Source organism: Gallus gallus, chromosome Z, assembly GCF_016699485.2.
Source record: "Gallus gallus isolate bGalGal1 chromosome Z, bGalGal1.mat.broiler.GRCg7b, whole genome shotgun sequence".
In the NCBI taxonomy this organism is placed as follows: domain Eukaryota; kingdom Metazoa; phylum Chordata; class Aves; order Galliformes; family Phasianidae; genus Gallus; species Gallus gallus.
The window spans coordinates 26,197,600-26,222,007 of NC_052572.1; the positions used below are offsets into that span (position 1 = coordinate 26,197,600).

At 38.2% G+C, this 24,408-nt stretch overlaps 1 protein-coding gene across 5 annotated transcripts; it reads right to left on the reverse strand.

The window, feature by feature from the left end:
• Positions 1 to 79: 79 nt before the first annotated feature.
• CBWD1 (COBW domain containing 1) lies at positions 80 to 19,577 on the reverse strand. 5 transcript variants are annotated; one of them, NM_001031436.2, is made up of 15 exons: positions 19,016 to 19,577; positions 18,463 to 18,549; positions 17,846 to 17,942; positions 16,615 to 16,706; positions 14,392 to 14,451; positions 13,294 to 13,331; positions 11,099 to 11,145; positions 9,765 to 9,851; positions 8,646 to 8,690; positions 8,074 to 8,130; positions 5,868 to 5,919; positions 3,703 to 3,771; positions 3,535 to 3,600; positions 1,660 to 1,789; positions 80 to 1,052 (listed from the first exon to the last, which is right to left on the reverse strand). In NM_001031436.2, exons 1-15 carry the CDS (start codon positions 19,125 to 19,127, stop codon positions 979 to 981), a joined length of 1,113 nt encoding a protein of 370 aa, NP_001026607.1. In that variant the 5' UTR covers positions 19,128 to 19,577; the 3' UTR covers positions 80 to 978. The 5 variants fall into 5 exon arrangements, with proteins under 5 accessions (NP_001026607.1, XP_046761357.1, XP_046761358.1 ...); XM_046905401.1 differs by having other exon boundaries at positions 511 to 1,052; positions 18,949 to 19,182; XM_046905402.1 differs by lacking the exon at positions 19,016 to 19,577 and adding an exon at positions 18,858 to 18,939 and having other exon boundaries at positions 511 to 1,052.
• Between the last annotated feature and the right edge of the window lie 4,831 nt (positions 19,578 to 24,408).

Consider the following 24,408-nt stretch of genomic DNA (forward strand, 5'->3'; position numbering starts at 1 on the left):
GAAGTATTTCTATGATAAAATGTGCCCAATTGCTTTCTCTATAAATCATGAAATATAAAGACCACTAAGTACAAATGTATTATTTACAAATTTGCATTTATGTGATGTTTATAACTCAACCCTTAATTGACAGCAATCATTTGTCTTCCATACAGGAAAGTGCCATTTACACAGTCTAAAATCTGCAAAGTTGTGAGCATACATGCTAGCTTTCAAACTGAAGGGACGTGACTGCCAAGGATGTTTTACAGTGCCTCGTACTGTCCTGCCAGCAAGAGGCTGCTGCGGAGACATGAAGAGCTGGGATGGGACAGAACCAGGACCACTGACCTAAACTGGCCAGAGGGACATTTGATAACATATGACATCATGTGGAAAAAAAAAGTCAACTGAGGGGAGAGGGCTGGGGGGACAGCTGCTGTGTGGGGACTGGCTGCACATTTTACTTTCATTTATACAACAGATTTGTTACCTGGGATGGATGGATGCATTTAAAAACCAAAGAACAAGTGGAAAGCTATGCAAGAAAGTTTAATACTAAATACTTTTACTGTGATTATATGACTGGCAAAAATCAATACTAATTTATTATTAAGAGAGCATTACAGCAAAAAAGCATTAGTCTTTCAATATCTTTACCACATACACCTACCGTAATTTATGGCCTCTTCACATACAACAGAAGCAAGTCTTTTGCCTATCTGTACTTCTGCAAAGCTGAATGAATTCACCAGCATAAATTTAGCCCAATTCAAAATGCTAGGATTTTTTTTTGTGTGTGTGTTTGATTCTAGACCATAAGAGCTAATCTTTTAACAGTAGGTGAGCTGGGATTCTTAGCAGGGCTCGGGAGTTTAACTGTCCAGTAGATTGGAAGAGGAAAAAGGAACTACTACACTGTGTGTCATTCAGTCCTTCTAATCATAAAAAGCTTGCAGAGTTAAGCACAAGACTTTTCATCTTGTTTATAGTCCAGTGTCAACTGCTTTCATGCTTCTCTGACACAGTTTCTATGAATACTTCTTTGATGATTTCCTTATTCAAGTTCCTACCTGCAAAGAGAAAAAAAGATTAGCTAATTGTATTTTAGAGCGTATTACAAAAAACCATTCCTGCAAGCAGAAGCCTGTAAGACTTCTCACCAGAGAAGATACTAACTCTATCAATGAGTGGAAATAGTACTTCATCAAAACTAAGCTGAAGGTAACAATAGTAGTTTTATGTTCTACAGGCAAAAACAAATTTCAAGAAAGATGCAACCTCAGGGTTATAAGATTTTCAGAAACAAACCTGACTTTGTGCACTTCAATGACTTTTTATTCTTCACAGTTATTGATTATGTGATCAAATACTCAAAGCATTCCCACAAACAGATTTATATTTATTTATTTTTAAAATAACTCTCAGTATGCTTACATAATTTCTGAATACCTGGTATTTTATTTAACTACAAAGGACAGCACAGCTGCTCTCAGCTGCCGTAAGAAGGCACAAGGAGTTTTCACAGATAGAGCTTGTACTAAAGGTTACACAGAACATCATAATTGCTGTAACTCTGGCTAGTACAGGCTGGCTGCTTTTCACTGTACAGGTAACTGGACTGCTGCTGAAAGAAAAAGCTCCTTAAAGCTACAGAAAAAGACATGAAGTTACTCATACCAATTAAAACAAGTCTATTTGTTCTTTTTTCATCTTCCTTCCATGCTACTGCAGTCTCTTCCAGGTCGTAGAGCTCATGGACACCTTGGACTATCACTTGATGAGATTTGCCTTGAATAGATACGAGTCCCTTATCAGAAAAATAACTGTTAGAGTATATAAACAAACCTTTAAAAATGAAATACTTATGGGGGGAAAAAAACGACTTTAAAAGTGAACAAAACAACTACGCAGCAGTTAATTAAAATAACAATGAAACAGAATCATCTCTTGTAACATCCATTCTCACACATAATAATTATACTTTGCCATGCTCTGCCTTCAGTTTCTCATTTGGACAGTTACCTAGAATGTTTGTGCAAATTAAAATGTCATCTCCTACCATGCCACTTCAATTATACGTATGATGTATGTAAGCCTTATCACCTATCAAAGATGATGTAAAATGAGCAAAAATGTTGAGTTTATTCCCACTGAGTTCTCATGCTTAACATTTACACTATCTTGAAACAGAATCTGGAATAGTAGAGAAAGAACAAATATTTGTGTGGTGAAATGACTAGCAATGGAATTACAATGGAATACTTTCAAAACTAAGTCCATTAACTCACATTCCAAAAGTTGCATTAAAAGAGTTTTCATCACTTGAAAACTTTCTAAAATATTCTAGTCGCACACATCCTGTCAAACACCTCCTATACTTCCTTAAAGAAATAAAAAAAAAAAGCCAGTTAAAAGTATTTCATGACAAAAAGTCTGTATTTGACATAGTAGGAATTCTGCAGCCACTGCCAAAAAATATTGCACTTGCTGGTAAAACATAGATATAAAAGCGACAAACCTTGGAATCCATTCAACAATTACATGGGACTGTTTTGGTGTATTTGCCTGCAGCTGATGTTCAGCACACACTGCATTATTTGCCTCAGAAATTTTGAATAGTTACTTTGATTCCAAAGCTCAGTACAACAGAAGCATACTTCTAATTAGCAGTACAGCTAATTAGTACAGCAGACAGCTGAAAGTGCATCAGCATTGTTGGGGATTTTTTGTTGTTGTTCTACTTCTTAAGGGAGGGAAGATGAGAACCTTTGTTTTTTGCTGATGAAATATCAAGAAATACAACCTTTTTTCCAGTGAAGTAGAAATAATTATGTTGCTACCTACGACGCACACATGTTCTCAGGAAACAAATCAGAGCATATTTTATTGTATTTCTGAGATCTTATGAAATTGCACAATTTACTTTTTTTTTTTAATCATTTACTTAGTTTTTTGGTTTAAGGAAAATGAAAGCATATCCTCAAGCATCACCTGCATTCACCTCAAAACCACGCAATGAATCGTACATGGAGATGAATACACTTATGTGTGAATCATATCTTTAAAAGTGCAGCCTGATGTATTAAAAAAGATTTTAAGTAGACAATAACTAGCATTGTGCTGCTTTGTTACACTGAATTAAGCTTCTGTTTATTATGCCAATAACTGTAATCATGGACAGAAATCTGTAATTACATCCCTAGACAAGGAGCCATTTATGTGAAATGGATGGGACCTTTTAGAGCAAAGGAGCTGAAAATAACATCACCTCCTTTCATTTATGTCCTGATCGTTAATCACTCATGTTTGGGACTGCAAGTCTCCCCTTTCACTACACAGCAAGTAGTACCGCTGTTTGCTTCTCTGTCAGCTATCTTGAGTTGTCTCATTGGCCAGCAGACATTTAAGTGTCTCTAACACGGATCAACGACAAACTGATGTTCTCTCTTTTGTCTGCTCTTTGAGATCTATGTAACTGACAATACACTGCAGTTTCCTTCTGTTTAAAAGAGGGAAAGCACAAAACAAAGAAGCTAGTAGTTTCAGGCAAACCTTCAGTCTTATGACATCCATGGTACGTCCAGTCTTATCTTTCACATTCTTTTCCCACAGAAGATTCTATGAAGAGGAAAAACGTTTTCAGGAACAGAACAGCATGGGACAATTTTCTACAGAAAGGCATACTGATTTTGCAGTTGACTATGATGTATTAGTATTTACCTGTATAAAGAGATTAAGGTTTTCTTCCTTGATGTTTCCTAGGACTTCAAATGTTACCGTCACTATACCCTGTAAATGGAAAGACATACATATAATTTCTTAACTGAATAAGTATTTCCATATACTTATTTCAAAAAGTGCTCTCTACAGCTTGGCCTTATTAAAATAATTAAAAAAAAAAGCAGTTATCTATTACTCCACCTCAAATTACAAACAACAAATAAAAAAGTCTCCGTTTCTGTTCTGTTCACTTTATTACGTTGTTTGTTTGGTTCTGTTCTGGGAGGAGCATACCCAACACCTTGAATAGTCTATTGCCACCTGCTTCTAAAGCAAAACTCTTTGCTGTAGGTGATGCTTGTTTTCAAAGCTTAACAATTTTAATTTTTATAGGCTAGTAAGCTTAATCTTTTACATAAGTTTTAAAATGTTATTTTCGTATCCACTGATCTTGGTCATCATTTCTGCTCTTCATCAAAATATAGGTAGACAAAAAATAATCAATATACTTCTAAGCTATCAGTACTTTCCTTTGTAAAGAGCTTTTTACAAATAGGCTATGTAAGAATAGATTTCAGAAATAAAGATACATCACGTTTTACTCCAAAAAATCACCAGCAACTGCTCAAGACTAACAATCCTCAAAACAAAAGGTGGCAATAAATGTGAAGTTTGAAATCTACAGTTTCTTAAAAGAAAATAAATGAAGTCATGCATCTGAACTTATTTTTGTCAATACAGCCTCTCAGTGGCACAAAAATACACAAAGAACACAACTTTTTCTACAGCCTAAAAATCTTTAGGATTACTACTTCCAGAAGATTGCTAGTCTAACTAAAAATAAAAGCAAAAAGCAGCAAATCTAAAGGTTTATCCAGCACTCAAAGTAAACTCACCAAAACAACCAAGCTCTAACATCTTAAGCAGCTTCAAAACAAGAGATATGCTTCATGCATACAGCAGTATTGCTTCTGTTGACCTTCCACATGAAGTAGATAAGCACACTTTATCATCCAACTGTGACTTGCAGCCTACTGTGACAGAAGTGTTCTCTCTCCTTTATGCCTCATCTGACTCACCAACTGTCTCAAAACTGTGGGTGCTGAACTAAACAGGGCTAGTAACAATGAATTCTGCTTCCTGCTGGTTGACTGCTCCCCACTACAAAAGCAAGAATTTCCTTGATATTATGCTTATATTATCAACCTCGAAACATAGGAAAGCTTCTACTTTGCTGCAGACTTATACTACTAGAACTGAACACTGTTAAGATGAGCATAAATTTTAATTGCACAAAAAAAATAACAGTTTAAGATTCTGATCATAATTGTAGCTAAGCAATAAATTGTTTTCATATTTAATCATTAGTTTTGCTGTTTTCAAAACTACCAACTTCACAGTCAATTTGCAGCTCAAAAGAAAATAGATTTCATATTCACTGTATTTTAACTTGAAAATTGAATCAAATCACGCTAACTTTCTGTAAAGAAAGCACACCTTTCTAAACTACTACATAAAAATGTAAGTTGTTTTTTTTTTTTCTTCTTCTTTTTTCTCCAGTCCCTTAGGGAACATTCTCCATTAGCAAACTGCACCAGACTGCAAATACCCATCTTTTGGTGGTCCACAACAGATCCACAGAGCACCTATATACGAAGTACCTGTATGTAGACTGGAGTAGTGGGTGACCTACAGATCAGGTATAGTAAGGAACAGAGCAGTGACAAAGCCATTAAAAATTAAAGAGCAGTAGAAAGCTACTATGTCTTGTCTCTGTTCCTGCATGGGGAAATTCTGAGGAACTCAGAAGCCTACTGGGACAGCTAAGGGAATTTCATGCTCTGAGAGGATAGGTGTTTAATCATACATGTATTTCTTTTTCTCAAAACTTAGTATCAGCAAGTTTTTTTACTGCCTAGAATTAATAGTAGTTGGAACACAATGACTTGTCATTGCAGAAAACTGAAATGCCTGCAATGATTTGGGGAATCTGGAAGGCTCCTTGGTTCTGGTATAGAGAACCTGTCATTACAAGTTGTGGTGAGAGCAGTGCACTCGCTACACCTGTGGAGATCCACAAAGACAATGTATGAACTGTTGGGAAAAGTAGAGACCTGTCAAAGTCCTGGAGGAATGGTAAGACTTTAAGTGCTTTTTGTAATTACCTTATCTAGATGTGCATGTGCTGTCTTCATATTCTCAAGTTTTTTCTGCAAGCTGAAAATAAGTAAATGTTGCATTTGCATTTGCATTGGATGGATGCAATGTCATTATTTCAAACCAGATTTACACAAACTCTTCAGTACTGCAGACCAAAACTAAAGTATCGTTATCAAAATAAGTTTCAACTGTTAATTCAGCTTTAATCTCAGAATAGTTATGTTTAATTATATTTGATCTTTCAAATGATCTGTGTTAGAATGTTTGCCATAGCTTAACTGCTGGAATTCCACTACAATTATCACTGTCAATCATCTAATTTGATTATAATAATGCACAAAGAAGCTACAGATTTCCTTTCTAGATTAGAAAAAAATTCTAACTTATATGTGCGATAGAGCAAGGAGTGACCTATTGGATGATCATTTCTGGTTGGATTAAAGCTGTCCTTGGGCTAAAGAGACAACAAAGCATCTCTAATCGTAACAGACTAACTCAGTTGTCAGACTAACTTAAAAGAAAGACTTAGAGATCCATTTTCATAACAAGGCTAATAGTATGACCCTCCAACAAACTTCTAATAATCATAGAGTAAGCCACCGTGGACTTCTATAGAGGACAATGAAGTAGACAATAGTTTGAATTAGAAATACTATTGTGAAACAAAATTGTATTAAAATCTTATTAAGATGCATGAACAGATTCTGATCAGAACACTTGGAATACTAGACAGTATTCACTTACAGAAATACATTCAGTCTGATTTTCAAATTAACTCATACATATTGATTCAATATTATGAAGCCAGCGTGAAACATGTACAGCTGAAGTCCAAAAGGAGGAAGAAAATACAACCTCAGAAAGTCAGATTCTACTTTACATGAAGAAAGAACCATAGTATTGGCACTGGGACTTCAGCCACAGCAAGAGGACAACGATTTTGGAAATATGAAAGCAGAGACAGGAAACACATGAAATTTTAAGTGGTAAGAGGGAGCTTAAAAGGAGTCAAGAAGCACACACGCAAACATACTGCTCAGCTAAGTCTTGAAAGTGAAAGTATTGAATTTAATGCTTTGCTCCTCACTAATTTCTATTTCCGCTCTTTAGAAGATAAAATTCACCAAAAAGTGATCAAAAAAAAAAAACAACTTAGATTGTGCTCTCTAATGCACCAGCACACATTTTATACTTTTACATCTTTATAAAACAAAAAAATAACTTCTGGTATCTGTGGGATTTTTATTACAGTCAGTAAAACAGAATCAACTCTAAAAATAAACTGAAGCACTAAATTATTACTCAAGCTATGCAGTAATCTGAAAAACAGATGAATATCCCTTGGTTATTTTTGCTGTTGTTCTTAAATACATTTAGATTATTGTAGTGAATGGCAGTATGTTTGGTCTTTAAAATATTTATACTGAAAGTATTCGAACAACATTGATAGTCCTCTGTAGAAACAAAAGGTAAGCTCCAACACTGCTGCAATCAGGAAGAAATAAATAACTGTAATCCGTCCATTTGTTGGACATCATTTTTTGAAATTATATTAGGAAGTAAAAAGAAAAAGTACAAAGCTATTGTTTGTGAGAGTGAAATCTGCAATGTAACATTAAGTGAAATACTATATGCCACTTAATTCATTCCCACAGCTAATTCCCACTGCACACTGTGCAGTGTTTGCTAATTTAAAGCTGGGCCTCCTACTCATAAAAGAACCCAAGGACTGAATGGCTCCAGGAATACAATGAACAACATTTCCAGAGGCTTAGGTTGCTGCGGAACTCAGAGTTTTCTGTGAAAACTAAGGTCTCCAATTCATCACGATGTAAAGTGAGAAAAAAATTAAATCCTCTAAGTTTTAAGAGAACCAAAAGAAAGCGTCAAGATCTTATTTATTAGTATCAGTACTAGAGAACAACTTAAAGCCTCAACAAGGGAAACGGGAAAAATGCCAAACAATCATGGGTACTTTGGCTCTCATTTCATTTTACAAACCCTAAATTCTTTTGCTGAATGTATCTCAAGTAGAAAAACATCTGTTTCTGGTTACTTCTTACTCTTACTGAGAATTTTAAAGAAGTGTCTGAACTAGACTTTGTAACAGAAATTCAGATACAGACTCTGCCTGCATGTAAGTGTACCTACTTCATGCACATATTGATGCACTGAACATTACTTTTAATAAAAGTGAAATTATTGCCTTACCTTATTCCAGATAGACTGTCAAAAGCATGCAGGTCCAGTACATTGGAAAGATCAACTCTGCATGGGCAGGGAGAGAAAGAAAGCTTCATATTTTTACTGCATGTAAAGATTATGCATACTGAAGCTTCAATTACTCATTTTTATATATATAAATAATTGTTTGTGTTTTTTTTTTCCTCCTAGCCTCTTATTCCAATGCTACCAAGCACCAGAAGCTAGCCCTATTTTCAGATGTTGGCAGCCAGTGTTACCTACTATGGAGTAAAGCAGCTTTTAGCTTTCAGTTGCACAGTAATACAGAAGCATAAAAAGACGATTTTAGAGAATACAGTTTTAAAAAAAATAAAACTAAAAAAAACCAAGAAAGATGAAATCCTTTGTACTGGATGCCTGAATAATATCTAGTTCTCTGATCGGAGCAATCATTCTGTACCTCTTTGAACACATGCGCACACTAAAACGCAATACAGGCACCTATGCATGTGCACAGCTAACAGATCATAATGTAGGCTTTGTCAAAATAACGTCTGTAGAACGGGATTTGGTACTAGTAATACTGGCCAATCTAATACCTTGACCTTTGTGTCTCCAAAATTTTGACGAGTCCATTTATTGACCTAAAACAAAATAGAAAAAAGCAAAAGTGAGGTGCAAATGCAACTGTAATATATTGATTGAACAATTTAACTATGTAAAGCAACACAGGAAACATAACAACACCTCTCATGCTGTTATTAAATGTTGAACAGTCCAAGACGCATCCAGAAAGAGTTTTTGTGACTTTTTATATCTGAAAAAGGTCAAAATTCACAACTTCTGACAACAAAGTATTACTACTGAATATAGCACTTTTCTCCACAAGAATCTTCCTGATGCAAACTGCAAGGTTAAGAATTCTTAGAGTCTGAACCACTAATAAAGTAAAATAAAATAAAATAAAAGTATTTCTCACTATTCCGTTTTGTCTGTCAGGGGACTGAGAAAGATGGGACATGCCTTTGAAGACTGGTTTGATTCAGATCATTGGTTCTTTTACATCCAAGACAATTATTTAGAATATCTTCTGTACCCCTTTATATGTGCTAATGAACATGTACATGCTAGCAAACATTTCCGATGTGGTTAATTCAGAAAATGGCAACAGCTGCCCAATAGTATAAGAATGTGGACACTTAAGACAAAGGTCTATCATAAGGTTTTTTTTTTAGGCCTAATTTAGCCAAGACAATGGTGTGGAGTTCCATCAGAAGGGGGTCAGGATGGATGCGAGGAAAAGGTTCTTCACCAGAGAGGGTGGTGGGCACAGAACAGACTGCCCAGGGCTGTGGTCATGGTGCCAAGCTGCCAGAGTTCAAGGAGTATTTACATAACGCTCTCAGACAGAGTTATAATTTTTGGTGGTCCTGAGTAGAGCCAGGGGTAGGATTCAACGGTCCTTGAAGGTTCCTTCCTACTGAAGAGTATTCTGTGATTCTGTTCTATAATTCCACGCTTCTTAGCAGGTAACATCAAATCTTACTTAGGCAAGTTGTTAAGACTGTGGAAGCACATAAATGCACTGGAAACATCTCCAGAAAGGGGAAGACTCTTTTTCACTGCTGACTACATGATGTTTTGGAGTAATCATGAGATCTAATATCTAATAACATTTGAGCGTGTACAATCTTGTAGTTGTACCAGAAGTTTCATACCTGACAGACGCTCTGACTTTATTCAGTTCTTCCCCTGAAACCAAATCCGTTTTATTGATGATTATAAGATCAGCTAATGCAACCTGCCTATATATTTGGAAAAAGAAAAAAGGACAGCTTGAACAAATAGTTTTTTTTAAGGCAGAAACAGTATGTCTCTCATAGCACTGTAAAATTACTATATTGTTAGTACAGAAAGGCAAACATTAACCAAATCATTAACCAAACTAAAACATCACGGAATTACTGCAATATTATTAGCTTCTTAAGGTTATTCCTTGCTGCTTGTTTTGGTTGCTTGTTTGCTTCTTCTCCATTCCCTCCCACTCCACTTAAAAAAAGAGGTCATCTACTCCAAGTTCTCTTACAATTTACTAACTCCAGAAACCTCAAATTCTCCTGCATGCATTCTTCACAAGGACTTCACCACTACAATCATCTTTAATCACTCTGGCTCCACATTAAAAAAAATATACATAATTTCTCTGTCTCCAGTACAACTTAGATTATCTGACAGAGCCTAGCTTGTAAACCTTTCTTGACCCTACCAGGTGTTCCCCACCACCCCGACTCCCCCGCCCCCCCAGAATTTATTTTAATGTGAAATTCCATTTATCTTAAAATATGTATGAGCATTGTTCTGAAAGTAATGCCTTCTATGACAGTAGAGGTTGAACCTTCCCACCAACATTCCATTGAATTTTGTTGCTGTCCAACAGATGGCAGCAGAGTGGCAGTCTGACAAAATGATGTTTGACATGGAAGTGCATATGGAACAAAGGTGTGGAATTGAATTTCCCTGTGGTAAAAAATGGCACCCAGTGACACTCATTGACACTTGAACATTTACGGAGGCTAAACAGTGGATGTGAGCACAGTGAGGCACTGGCTTGTGCATTTCAGTAGACAACAGTGGCAACAGCCACTCACATGAAAGACAAGCCATGTTCCAGATGGCCATGCCAATGTGCACAAGTGCAGCATGCAGGGTCTTTTTCATTGCTAGCAAAAATGCATAGCTAATGGTGGGACAACTATAGTGAAAATTGATTTGAGTTTAGCTGTAGTTCTATCAAACAGTACTGTGCTCTGTTGTAGTTTCCATGGAAATAAAGAGGAGGCATTATTTTCAGATCAACCTACTTACTAGAAAATTCATATCTTAGCAGAAAGATCAAATGAAGAATGGAATAATTTTTGTTTTCTACCTTTGTTTAAAAGCAAGGGAGGGGAAAACCTTATAAAAGAAAAAGAATCAATTTTGAATCATCTTCCACACAGTGTAGTCACTGACTACAATAAATAAAAAAGAAATGAGGTTTTTATATCCATACCTTGCCGCTTCATTGACAAGGCCTTCCGGTTTCTCCTCTGTCAAGTGCTAGACAATAATTAAAACAATTCGATTAAACTTGTTTAAATAATGTTCAAATGAATTTGCATTTAAAGTATGCCAAAGTCATTTTACACAAGGTATGATTTCCAAGGAAGTATTAAAGGAAGACAGTATCTTATGTTTTTTGTTGTTGTTGTTTTCTTTCCATTAGCATGAAAAAGCTTATACATTCACCATTACAGAAGCTTAACATTTCTTTAATAGAAACTATTTTCTTTCAGTAAAGTATTGGCATGGAATGACAAAGAGTTGGAAAACTGTATTATAATCATAGAATGGCCTGGGTTTAAAAGGACCGCAATGATCAGCGAGTTTCAACCCCCCTGCTATGGGCAGGGTTGCCCACCACCAGACCAGGATGCCCAGAGCGACATCCAGCCTGGCCTTGAACGCCTCCAGGGATGGGGCATCCACAACCTCCTTGAGCAACTTCATCATGCATCTCAAAACTAAAGTCACCATGATATACAGTAACCTTGGAAAAATGTATTTGAATAAAAATATATTTTTTTTCTAATGACTTATGTCTATTGTTAACAATGCATTAGGCTTGCAGTTCAATATTTCAAAATTATATATGAATATAATCTTTCTCTGAAAGATTTACAAAACTACATATCTACAGTAAAAAATTCATAATCTTGTTCTGAATTTTTATGAACAAACTGCTTCTCATTAGTGAGTCTGCCTATCCCCAGTGTTTGCTGTTTATTCAAGCAGAAACTGGACAGAAGAGACAGCACCGACAAAAAGAGCATCACATCATTATGCTGCAGGAGTTCAGTATCTTACCACCTGCAGCCTTGTCCTACATTTGTGTACCCAAGCTAATGTCCCCCAGAGAATCAGTGAAAGAGAGAAAAAAGACCCACTTCTCAGTCAGCAGCACTAATCATAGCAAGTTAAAGCTCTGTTCTATCAGGAATTTAGAGCAACAGGCTTAAATACTGAAAGAGCAGAGGCATTGCTACAAGACATGTTCTGCTCAGTCCTGACACTGAGGCAGCAACCCTCCCAGCAAAAGCATCACAGACATCTGGAAACTTTGAACTGATGTCCTAATATTAGAAGTGCACCTTGTATGCGATGACCACATAATCCTGTGCATTCCTTCATCAGCACTGAATGTATGAGGAGTATTATTTTCAAATTGGTTTTATTAAGACACAGGAATACAAAATGAAAATAGTGCTACTTTTCATGGGAAACGCATCAGTTAAATAAAAGTAGAAAACAACTATTTAAGTGGAACTGTCAGAATCCTAAAACAATCACTCTTATTCTGAATCCTTCAAAAGCAATACCTAGTCAAAGTAGCTACTGCTTAAGTTACTACATTGTAGAGAATTCCTTTTATGGCCAACTATAAATGAAAAAGTTAAATTACTTGAATTTACTCACACTTTCTGCACTTGCCTATCCTCACTGTTCTGTAGGTCTGTTCTTTCAGTGCACTTTACATAGATTACTCTATTACGTGCTAGTTTAATCTATTTCCAGGTAACTAAATCATCTGTTAATCTGATATGGTATCTAGTAGTCCAACTCTCTAACCTCTCCACCCCATAGCTGCCCTTACACTAGCACCATTATCCATTTTGCAACTTTAAGTCACTTGTTACTGCACTAGTGTCAGAGGTCTGTCTTACTCCTCCCACTGCTAGTAATACGGATCAATAACAGTCTCCAAGACAAAATTCTCCTGCTGTTTTTATAGCAATGCAAAAGTCTATCTGGCATACAACCAAGCTTCTTGAGTGAAATGATAGATACTAGAAGCAACCTATTAGAATTAGGGTAGGGAACCTGGTTTAGCAGGAGGATTGGACTTGATGATCCCCAGTTGTCCATTCCAACCCCCATAATTCTGAGATTCCATGAGTGAAATATCAAGCAACCTGACAATTCTTTGCAGGCACGCTGCTGCTGGTACGAAGCTGAAAATTGCATGCGTATCAGTTCTTCTTTGTTCCAGTTCAAAATGCAGCACTAGTGAGCCACAGTAACTGAAATATATCTTTATTCACTGTAAGAATTAAAGCATTTGTAAAAAATTAACCAAAATAAACATCACTGCAACAGCTGTTCTGGGTAGCAGTTCATCTAAAACATGTAAGAAATCCAGTACCTTACCTGCAATCCATGCTTTGCATCAACAACAGATACAATGCCTAAAGGAGAACATTAAAATGGAGTAAAACCATTAGCTGCTTTAAGCAAACTTCAACAACTTTTTAGCTTCCCATATGACTAGTAAAATGACAGTATCGTCACTGTCATGTGAATAGATGACAGTGCATAATATTTTCAAAATTTCCAGCATATCTCAACACTTGTCACCTGATTAGTTTGCTTTATTAACTCATACCCGAGCTAAAAAAAGTCCATCAAATCAGGCTAGAGAAATTCTTACTATGCAGATGCCTCTCTGCCTCCTTCCAAACAAAAGTAAACGGGCAGAGATACATTCCCACAAGCAATCAAAGCAAACTAAGGGGACTGACCAAGCTATACAGTCATTCTGATTTTAAGTGACCAGGATTCTACATTGTCTAGCAGAAACTGATGAAGCTGTTTGTAGTATAACTGAATGCTTCCCTGGCTGAAAGGGCATTTCACAGCCTGACCAAATACACAGTAGGATATCTGTAAGCAAAAAAAGATTTTTCCACATTGGAAAAAAAAAGCAAGGAAATCAGCACTTAACATGCTCTTTAACTAATGAAAATTACAGTAAAATTAGAATTTTAATGGAACAGATGAAGTATTAGAACAAATAAGCAGAAAAGATAAAGCAGAAAACAGAACGCAGGGGAGTCCCAATACTGATAAGTTAAGAGTTCAGAAGAAATAAAAATGATCAACAAAACAATGAATAAAAATAATAAAACCTAAATATTTGGTAATAAAACCTAAACATTTGGTAATATCCAACTAATGAAAACTAAAGAGGTTTTTTCTTCTCATTCCATAGTCAAGATAACTCCTTAACTAATCTGTTAGCAAAACATACACAATTTTTGCTTGTTTTAGTGAACTGAAAAAGCTCTCTCAGTACAGAAGCATCAGAACAAGTAACTGGATCTCTGTCAAGAAATGTGAGGATATGAAAACCAAGATTATGTAATTCAAGCAGTTTCTGAAAGCTTTCATTATATTGTAATACATCATACTGCACTACACACAGGTATGCAATACCAACACGTTGCAAAACAAGCCTGCATTGCTTACCATCAAGATAGATGTCGCTTCCCAGCTCAGAATCAACCCAGAACATGGAGGCCACAGCTCCTAGGAAGTACAATAAATTTAGCTGCAAAACTGATACCAGTAGTTGTGTATTTAAAACTCCTCTCTTCCAAATTCAGAGAGCATCATCAATGTCAAGTACCTGACCATACATTTTATCCAACAGCTGCCAAAGCATTACACCTAAGATGAGACAAGAAAAGCTTTAAAAATCTCACAATTCCAGATGCATGTAAGTCTTCCAAATTAATTTTACTCAGTAATATCTACAGAGTGTCATTACTGTACTCACTGTAGGACTCCTTCATACAAAACACTGAAAGAAACATGGGGTTGAGAACAGGAGCATGGCCAAGGGAGGCTATTCTCTATCCAGCACTTTTAAGATTGCAAGTGGATAGTACTTCAAACGTTAGGATAGCCTATACAAGAAAGACGCAACTAAACTGATGCAAGTTGAGCACAGAATCACCAAGACAGTAGGGATCACAGGCCCTGTAAGAAGTGAACAACAGAGGTTGCTCTGCCTACATAGAAAAACTTTCACAGGAGCTAACAGCAGACACCTTGAAAATCAAAGATAAGTCACTCAGGAGACTAAGTGAAGTTTTTCAGAGTGTTACATGGCAGAAAGATTAGGGGTAACAGCATTAAGCTGAAATGAGGGATTCGGAACACACAACATATCACAAAAATGCTTTTTCAACATGAAAAGACAGGCACACAACAGGCTGACTAGAAAGTCTTCCCAATTCTCAGAAGATGGGGATACTTGACTGAATATCCTGAGAAACCTGGCCTTACCACTTAGCTTATCTGCTTTTAGAAGTTGGACTAGACCCCCCCCCCCCAACATCCTTAGTAACCTGATTATATGATTTATATATTTCTTCAGAATGTAAAATGGAACACTCTAAACTGAAAAAGAATATGAAAGTATTTGAAAACCTGAGGTTACATTCTGTCAAGGACTCAGAAATCTGTAACCTGGTACCCGTCTAATACATACGGCTTAGGAGCCTACTACTACTGTTTTCTGCTAGAAAAACCTTACAAATGGTATAAAAGACCTTATGAATGGTATAAAGCAACTGTTGGATGTGCTGCATATTTATTTAAAAAAAAAAAATCCTGAGTTGTTATGAAACAAACTAATTTAGCATGGATCACTGTCACAATATGATGGACAGCAGGAACTGACAGACCGTGCTTTTATTTGACAATTAACAAACTCTTCATACAGGCTGTCTAAAGGAACCAAGAACCCAGAAGAAAAAACAAAACAAAAAAAGTAACTGAACTCATTCTAATGCCTAAAATTGTTCACCAGAACTGACAAGATTAACTCGTCCAAACATCAGTCAGAATCAGCACTGAATATCTGTCAGTTGGCTACAGTGCTGCTTTGTATAAGATAGAGCAAAGGACACAATGATGGTTATTTTGGTATCTACTGATTTTTTTTCCCCAAAAAGCTTAATGGCTTTCCAATTCCACTCAAATAGGATTTGTATGTAACAGAGGCCAAATCAATGTCCATTCTTTCAAATAAAGTTACTGTGACAGCTATTCAGGTTTGAGTTGGAAAGTGTTAGTCTACCAAATGGGAGACAAATGTCACTAAGAATCTCCTTCACTCTCAAACAATAACATGCTTTTAATTGATCTGGTTCAGAGAAAACCATTCAGGTTGCTATTACTTATAACAAAAAATCACTGAACAGCACATAAAGAATTATTGTTCTGTACCTACCAAAACAATGCATTAGTCTGTTTGGCAGCACACTTTTAGACTTCACAAAAGCTTATGACAAATAACACTATGATGGATGTTACTCATCTACACTTTGGAAAGAGCAATGCGGAACAGAAATAAAACTTACTGAGAGCTGCTAGCTTTAGAGTGTTCTTCTCCAAGACTTACCAGATACTTTTTCAACACAGATTTATTTTAACCAGATTTCTGTTAAGCTTTAGAGTCAATCTAAAAGCTAAAAGTTTATCAACAACAACAACCCCCACAACTTTACCTGTACACTGACTTCCTTGACCAGTTTTACTCTATACAGCAACCCACACACGTAGTTGAAAACTTACCACTTCATAATACATTTTGAACAGTGAAGTAACTGCTGTGCAAATAAACACTTCGTAAAAACAGGTGAATTGTAATGGTTAGGAAAAAACATACACAATGTGAACTACCTGGATCTGCCAAACCAGTTGTTTCCAACAATATATAGTCAAATTTTCCTCTCTTTTGCATGAGGTTCTCAATAGCCTTCACACCATTGTCCCTGCAAAAAAAAAAAAAAAACCCACAATTAAACCTGAGAATAAAGAAAACAAGTAAAACATGCTCACCCATGTTTTATATAAACAAATTTATCCATGTGCTGATGCAGAACCCAGTGACAGCATCAAAGCAAAAGGTCTGAGTCAGGACCTACACACACTACACTTAAAATTCAGTCACCAAGCTGCTGTTCTAGTATTAGGCAAACAGCAGCCTTCAGTTTTATTTTGGTCTGAAAAGCATCTGTGCACTCTCCAAGGCTATAACAATGGCAATTTAAATAAATATTAATTTTCAAACACTGAAATCACAGTAAAGCAGGGTTTTGCTAATGTGTAACTTTTTGGTTTGGGAGAAATGGGGACTGAACAATGTTCTCTTGTGTATCAAATCAAGATGTTTTATTTACTTAAATCTCAGATGCTCAAGTAAAAATGTATGGCATTTTACATATGAAACTTAGGTACATAAAAAAAAAGCAGTAACAGCTGCATTCTTTATCTACCAGTATACAACATAGTGCAATAAGACCTTCTGCTTTCCCCTTTCTGTCCCATTTGTAAGGTATACAACTAGTTCTTTCAAATTTTCAGTGCTAACAGACCATCACCCTTCTTAGAAACTTAAGACAAACAATCCAACATTCAAATCAACAATAACAACAAAAAACAGCAAACATGAAGACAATGCTATGTTTTAACATAACCACCTGTTTACACTTAGGAATGCTGTTCCCTTACAGAGGCTCTCCCTCTCTCCCTTCTGAGCTACAAAATACTCAAATGTTAACCAACAGACTAAGAAATACAGCCTCAGTATTTCACTTGGGTCCTAGTTCCAGCCTTCTTGAATATTTAGCACTCAGTATAAAAGCATGTAATAGTAACAGAAGGCAGAGCTCTTTACCCCATAATACCCAAATAGTGCATGGAACAACATTTTTCTGAAAGATGTTAAGTCCAAATCCAGTAAGGCATCAGAAGGAATCAAATTTCTATCTGGTAAATTCCAATTCTTGTTTCCCCTGAAAAATAAGCCACAACCAATGCTGCCATCAGCTTTATGAATTTGTCCTTTATTTCCTCTCCTCAACTCCCCCCAAATCCATTATTAAGAACTCGCATAGTAATCCTTTCTTACTTTACTGAGCAGCACAAACAGCCATTTCTTAGCTCCAGCCATTCTTCATAGAGTTCTCCTCCCTGACTGATTGCCAAAGATTTCTCCAGTGCACTCCCTGGAAAGAGAACAAATATAATTTGAACCTACAAATTTGTGAAAGAATGCCAGCAAAGGAGAAGTGAAAGATTCATGCTGGCATATGTACTATTCTGGAATTATATTGTGGTTCTACAAAGAAGAAAACCCAACTGACAACCAGGACAGAATAATTCTATTAGAATAAAGAAGTCAGCTTCTATCCCTGTATCACATATAGGCCCTGCTTCAGTAGATAATTTAAGGCTCCATGACCAGAAGTGACATGCATATGAAAAAAAAAAACCAAACCCATGAACAACACACATCATCATCATAGTGCAAACCGTAAGTAACACTAACATGGTGCAGATAGGAAATGACAGCCCTGGCAGGCAAAAGTCCCAAAAGCAAGGAAGCAAAAGGGTTGATCATAGAGACCATGCACGCACCTCCTCCAGCAACAAATTTAAAACGTCAATGTTTTTGATTTCCAGAAGCTTTACACACATTTTGCAGCTCAAGATAAGTAACAGAAACGCTCCTACAGGTTTACATACCTTCTCCAAACTCATTCAGTATCACTGCGATTCTCTTGCTATGTTGTTCAGTCAGAATGTAATTCAGAAGCGTTGTTTTCCCAGCACCTGGAACACAGACAGCGCTGCCATTAAACAGCTAAAAACAGATGAATTTTCAAATTGAAAGTACATACTATTGCAGACACATGCACTTTAGAGGAATCTGACAGAACGCAAAAGAAGAGAACTAATACTGAAAAAAAAAAAAGCAACCCTAATTTGTACATATATTTGAAGGAGAGTTGGCAGAACTATTGTCTCAGCTTAGAAAACACAAATAAAACACCGGCGAAAAAGCCCACCCACAACAGACAGCCCTATTCACTAACTGCCAACGCTCGGCTGACGTAAAGCCCCTCACCGGGCAGCCTTACCAAGAAAATTCACTTTTATTAACAGAACGAGCACGGACGGATCCCCCGCCCGCTGCTTTCGCTGACGAGCGGTTTCGCCATCGTTACTCACAAAACACGGCCACCAGACGTGCCATCGCCAAGCGAACTCCCCGCACCGGAGGCCGCCCGCTCCTCACCTAGGTAACCCGTGATGATGGTCACGGGGATCTTCCTGCCGGAGCCAGGCTCGCTGTCCTGCACGATACCGACGTCTATCGGCACCAGATCGGGGCAGTCTTCATCCTCCATATGGGACCGGGGAGCGACAGCGCGCAGACGGCGCGTCACGCGCCTGCGTCCCGCTGCGGGCATGCGCGGCAGCGCCCCTCTACGCACGCTGTACGCCTCCGCGCATGCGCGTTGTCCTCGGAGTAGTCGCCGCTGTGCTGCCGCGTATGCGCAGCGGGAGAGCCGCGGCCTGGTGGCGGTTGGCGCTGCGCGCGGGCTGTCAAGCAGCCGGCCGGCCGGTCGGTCGGTAACGGTGCGCTTCGCCTCGCTCGGGGGCGTCCAGGGGCGGGCGATAGCGTCTTTATGATGCTGCGAGGTCCTCGGCTGCCTCTCAGCAATATGACTGTCAGATCTGCTCCGCGGGGTCGGCTGGGGTTGTGATCCGGCAGATGAGCGGGGCTTTCTTCCCTTCGTCCCCTGGGAGGGTGACGGGCTCGGCGCGCTGCGCCCCTGGCTCGGAGCTGGCGGAGGCCCGGCGTGCCTGCGTGACGGCACGCACTGCTGGGGGGGGTGGAGCTGCGGTCCTGAGGGCTGCCTTGGGAGGCAGTAGGGGCTGCTGCAGAGCTTTTGTGAGGGGCTTTATTTCGTGTCTTACGCAGAGTAGCTGTGCATCGTCATCCAATAAAAGTAAGCTAAAATCTGAGCGTAAGCTTATTCTGTCTTCCATTAGTCATTCTGAGGCAGCGTACATGTATGTGACATGCATGGGTGTTTTAACTATTGGAAGCTCCATCGCTTTTTGTATACCGCAGGTTGAGTAAATAGGCGAAATAGCCTTTCCATCATTTAATGTCAAAAGGCTTAAATATAATCGTGCTGGGGGAAGGTGAGGCACAAATGTGATTTGCCTGATGTATGCCTACGATATTAAAAACCCAGGTGTGGTGCTCTGATCTGTATGTAAAGAAACACAGGTCTGAGCACAGACTAAAGAAGCATGCTCCTTTTAACCTCACCTGTGTCTTTGTACAAGAGTAAGTGCACTTAGTATTTATCCTTGAATCCTCTTATATTTGTATATGTTAAAACACTTGTCAGGATGATGTTTTTAATGAAGAAGAGTAGCTGACAGGAATCAGTTGCAGAGTTTCTGTTGCCTTGCCCATGGAAGGCACTAAATCCCATCCATTCTTCATAGGGTGTAAGTATGCAGTTTGTAGAGTCTGGGACCAATACACGGTGCGATGCGTGTCTGCATTTTACTCTCGTGTGACATACTCTGTTTTAAAGGAAAAACTGAAATCTGTTTTTCAAACCCATACTTGGAACTCTTAAATCTGAATCTTCTCTCCTGAATCTGCTCTGTTTCTCAGCTCTGTTATAAAGGGAATGATTAAGAAAAATCTCATTGATCTTCGCTGTGAGAAAGCTGTGGAAAGGAGGAATAGTCGGAGAGGTTGGGAACTGACATGGTAGTATGACAGCATATAAAAGGCTATAAATTGCCTTTCAAAAATCAAGCTAGTAGCAATACTGACATTTTATTTACATGTCAGTGAGACATCTGGTTCTGGGGAAAAACAGAGGTGATAAGACATGCGTCCTGACTCCTCAGGCAGTTCTGCTTTTCATTAGTTCACATGACACAGCTCATGTTTCTTTTGAACGAAATTATGCAAAATAAATAGTGTGGATTGAGAGTTTCCTTTTGGTTTCTTCCAAGTTTATATCAAAACACTAGAATTTTGCTGTATTAGCTGTCCTTGAATTTCTGTTGAACTGTGTAATAATGCCTACTTTATGAAGCTAAATGCAAAACCTTTATATTTTGTTGTGGTGGCAGCTAAAATGAACACTGTAAACCAAAAACTGGGTGGCACAGTTGGAGTGTTTTATTCTGAGACACTTGTAGACCAAATAAGCACAATCAGAAAGCAGTAAAATGTTGATAGATTCCAGGAAGTCATATTTAACTGTGAGTTTAAGTGGTTTTGGCTGCAACTGAAATAAGGTAGTGCCTTCACGAGTACTGAAAATCTCAGCAAAAACAGAGCAGTCTGTTTCAGACTGGTTTAGACAGTGGTAAAAAGTGTTTCTTCAGGCTGTTACTCTTTGGGGAGAATTAGGGAACAGCACTGTAAGAGCCACAAGAATAAGGAAGAATGTGCACTGAGCAGTGTTGCGAAAGATTGCAAGTCTGATGGCAGACCTTTGGGTGGACATTAATCCACAAAACCACGAAGAAATAGAAATGAAAATCAATTTTGTGATCAGTTCAGTAGCTGCTGAACAGTCCCATGCATATCTCAAAATATAAAGTGGTAAGCAGGGACATAACTTCAGTGTGATTTGCATACTCCCCTGGGTACACTTCTTTCTTACCTGTGATCAGTGTTTAGGTATTTCTGTTCAACTGTGTCTTATTTTCTTCTCTGTATTTAGATTGACATCTTCTCATGACAACTGGTATGTATGTATGTACTGCTGGATGTTTCTTTCACATTCAGTGTGGACACAGAAAATAAACAGATAGATAGGATTTGAAAGCCTTATGGGAATACGTTTATGCTTGAGCAGTACTGGCCCAAAGCTTGCAAATGCTGTAATAGATTTCTGACATAAAATGGGATAGTCAGTGTCACCAGCACGTGCTTGCAGAAGCCTGACCTGACCCGGGCAAGCAGTTCTGATCCTGTCAGCCTCTAGCCGCTGCTTTTCCGTGAGGTTCTGTACTGAGGTACAGTTCTGCCCCCATGGGGCAAAGTTTTAAAAACACCAGCATTCCTGTAGTCAGTACATCTACTTCTTAACATTCCTGTTTTTTATGACTGGTGCACGGTATGCTGTCAGGTTGTAACGTGTTTTAATAAAACTCAGAACATTTGAGTAAAGGTACAGATTGTAGCCCAAATTTAAATATCAACATACACAACCTAGCAAGTTGCCTAATTTTATATAAGTGGATCATGGTTAAAAAGGAAAAAAATCACCTATCAGTACTGCTTCCACTGAAGTTTTGTTTCCTGTGAACATGAGCAAAGAAAACTTTCTGAGAAACTTTGTATTGACAGTCTGGACAGTAATATTTTTATTTCTTCGGAATATTTGCACAGATGGATGGAAAAAGAAGGCATGCTTTCACATGGCCTTTTGCTTTCTTCTAGAATCAGCTGTTTCATGAAGAAAAAAACAAACCAGCTGCAGAATGGTCTAAGTTCCCTTTGTCCTGTTTCACCAACAGAGAAATGACACTTCAATTAAACTTTTTTTTTTAAAGAAAGGTTCAGAATTTCTTTGCCAATCTATTGCAGACATCAGTAGAAGGAAAGTTCACATATTTTCTGTATTTTATCCTGCTAAACATTATTGGATGCAGTTTAGATTTATGTCATTGTGAGCACTGCACATGACTACTTCGCAGCTTCCCTTAGCAGAAAAGTATCTAGTTGTGCTGACTTCATTAGCCAGCGGTGCTCTAGGAGGTGTTATGTTAGCAAACATCATCAGGCATTGTCTTCTGCTGGCACATACTGAGATAATAGCAGTTTTCCTGTTGGTGCAAACTTCCAGATACTCATAAACTAATCAGCTAACAGTTGCTCATTAATGATGTATACTGCTGGTGTATTTTGTTGAGGATACTGAGAATACAGGGCGTCAAAGGTATATCCTGTGCAGATAGCAGGGGATGCTTAGAGATTCAGTAGCACTTCATCATTCTTGACTATCCTGGGCCACAAACATTATGTTTAATAGTAGGCATGGCACTATAATACTCTGTCATGCAATAGTATGCTTTGCAGGGATACGCCTGACAATAGACAATTGACTGCTAGTTCAGTTTTTAAGGAAAAAGATGCTTGGCAATGTGTGCAATTACAGAAAAAAGCCTCCAGAAGATGGTGTATAGACATGTTGATTGTTGTCTTTTCCAGCGTTTCCCAGACCCCAGTTTGCCAACTCTCAAAATGATACACAGCAGTAGCAGTCCTGCCTGGAAGCACATACTCTTCTGTCACCTTTCTCTTCTATGAGGTTGAGCCTGCAGCTCCTCACCCTACCCAGCCACACCAACCAACCAGCAGCACTGCCCCACCACCTTCAGGTCAGGCTGCAGCAATAAAAAGAAAGCACACAGAGCACATTTGAAAATGCAGTGGGATCGGAGGGATGAATGCCTTTGTGTCTCTTTGGAGAGCTGAAATGTGCATGTGGGAGAAAGCGATCATTAGGATCACAGTTTGGGATGCATGTGGAAGGTGGGGAAGAGGAAATAAGGAATGAGAGCATGCTTTCTACTGTATTGCATGCAAGACCCCCAGCAGCTGCTACCACCCAAGCAAGCCAGGTCTGGGAAATCATGATGCGTTCCAAGATGCATTCTTTTCTTTGCTTAATTTTAAGTGGGTTATTTTGTTTGTTTGTTTGTTTTGAGGGTTTTTTTTTTTTTTTTTTTTTTTTGCTGCTTTCACTGGCACTTGGTTTGATGACCTTTTTTTACATGTCTTGATTGGAAAGACTCGTAGATACCTATTTGTGTGATCATATACAATACGTTTGTTAGTTCACAGAATCGTGGAATGGCTTGTGTTGGAAGGGACCTCAAAGATCATCTAGTTACAATCCCCAGCCATGGGCAGGGTTGCCAACCACCAGGTGAGGCTGCCCAGGGGCCCATCCAACCTGGCCTTGAGCACCACCAGGGACTGGGCATCCACAGCTTCTCTGGGCAATCTGTTCATGTGACTCATCACTCTCTGACCCTCCTAATAATCCACTTTTCAAGCTTGTCCAGGTCTCTCTGGATGGCATCCCTTCCTTCCATTGTATCAGCTTTACCACTCAGCCCAAGTGGGTTGCATGTGGTCCCACTGGTCCCACTGCAGACCGCTGGAGGACCCCTTAGTAGCACAAATTCAAACAACATTAGTGCTTAATAAGCTGAAGGAGTAGTATTGACAGATTGGATCTTGTCAACAGAATTATCTCATATGATAGTAGCCCAATGAGTTAAAAACATGTAAACTTTCCAGATGGAATTTCCTTCTTTTTTTTTCCCCCCCAAAAAAGCAACAGTGTGCTAAAATAATAGATGAAAAAGAATACTTCATGACTTTTGCTGCTCAAAATGCTGAAGTAGGCTGCTGGTAGTTCAGTTCATCCAAAAATACAAAAACTTCTGATGATCTAAGTGTTTGGTCTGCAGCTGCTGATAGCAGTCCTGGAAACCCTAGTTTTATGTGTCTCCTCAGGTGTTCTTTTTTCTGCATGAGACAAAACATTTTTGAATTACCTTTTTGTCTTTCTTTATAAAAAATGTGGGAAACTGCAAAATAAATAGTTGCACTGTTCATAAATAGGT

Coding starts and splice junctions, on each gene's coding strand:
- CBWD1 (NM_001031436.2), bottom strand. CDS start 19,127: ATGGAGGATGAAGACTGCCCCGATCTGGTGCCGATAGACGTCGGTATC. Junction 16,707..17,845: donor TGTTTGTGCTGCTCAGTAAA/GTAAGAAAGGAT, acceptor TTTTTTTTGCAG/GGACAATGGTGTGAAGGCTA. Junction 1,053..1,659: donor AAATAGACTTGTTTTAATTG/GTATGAGTAACT, acceptor TTCTCTTTGCAG/GTAGGAACTTGAATAAGGAA.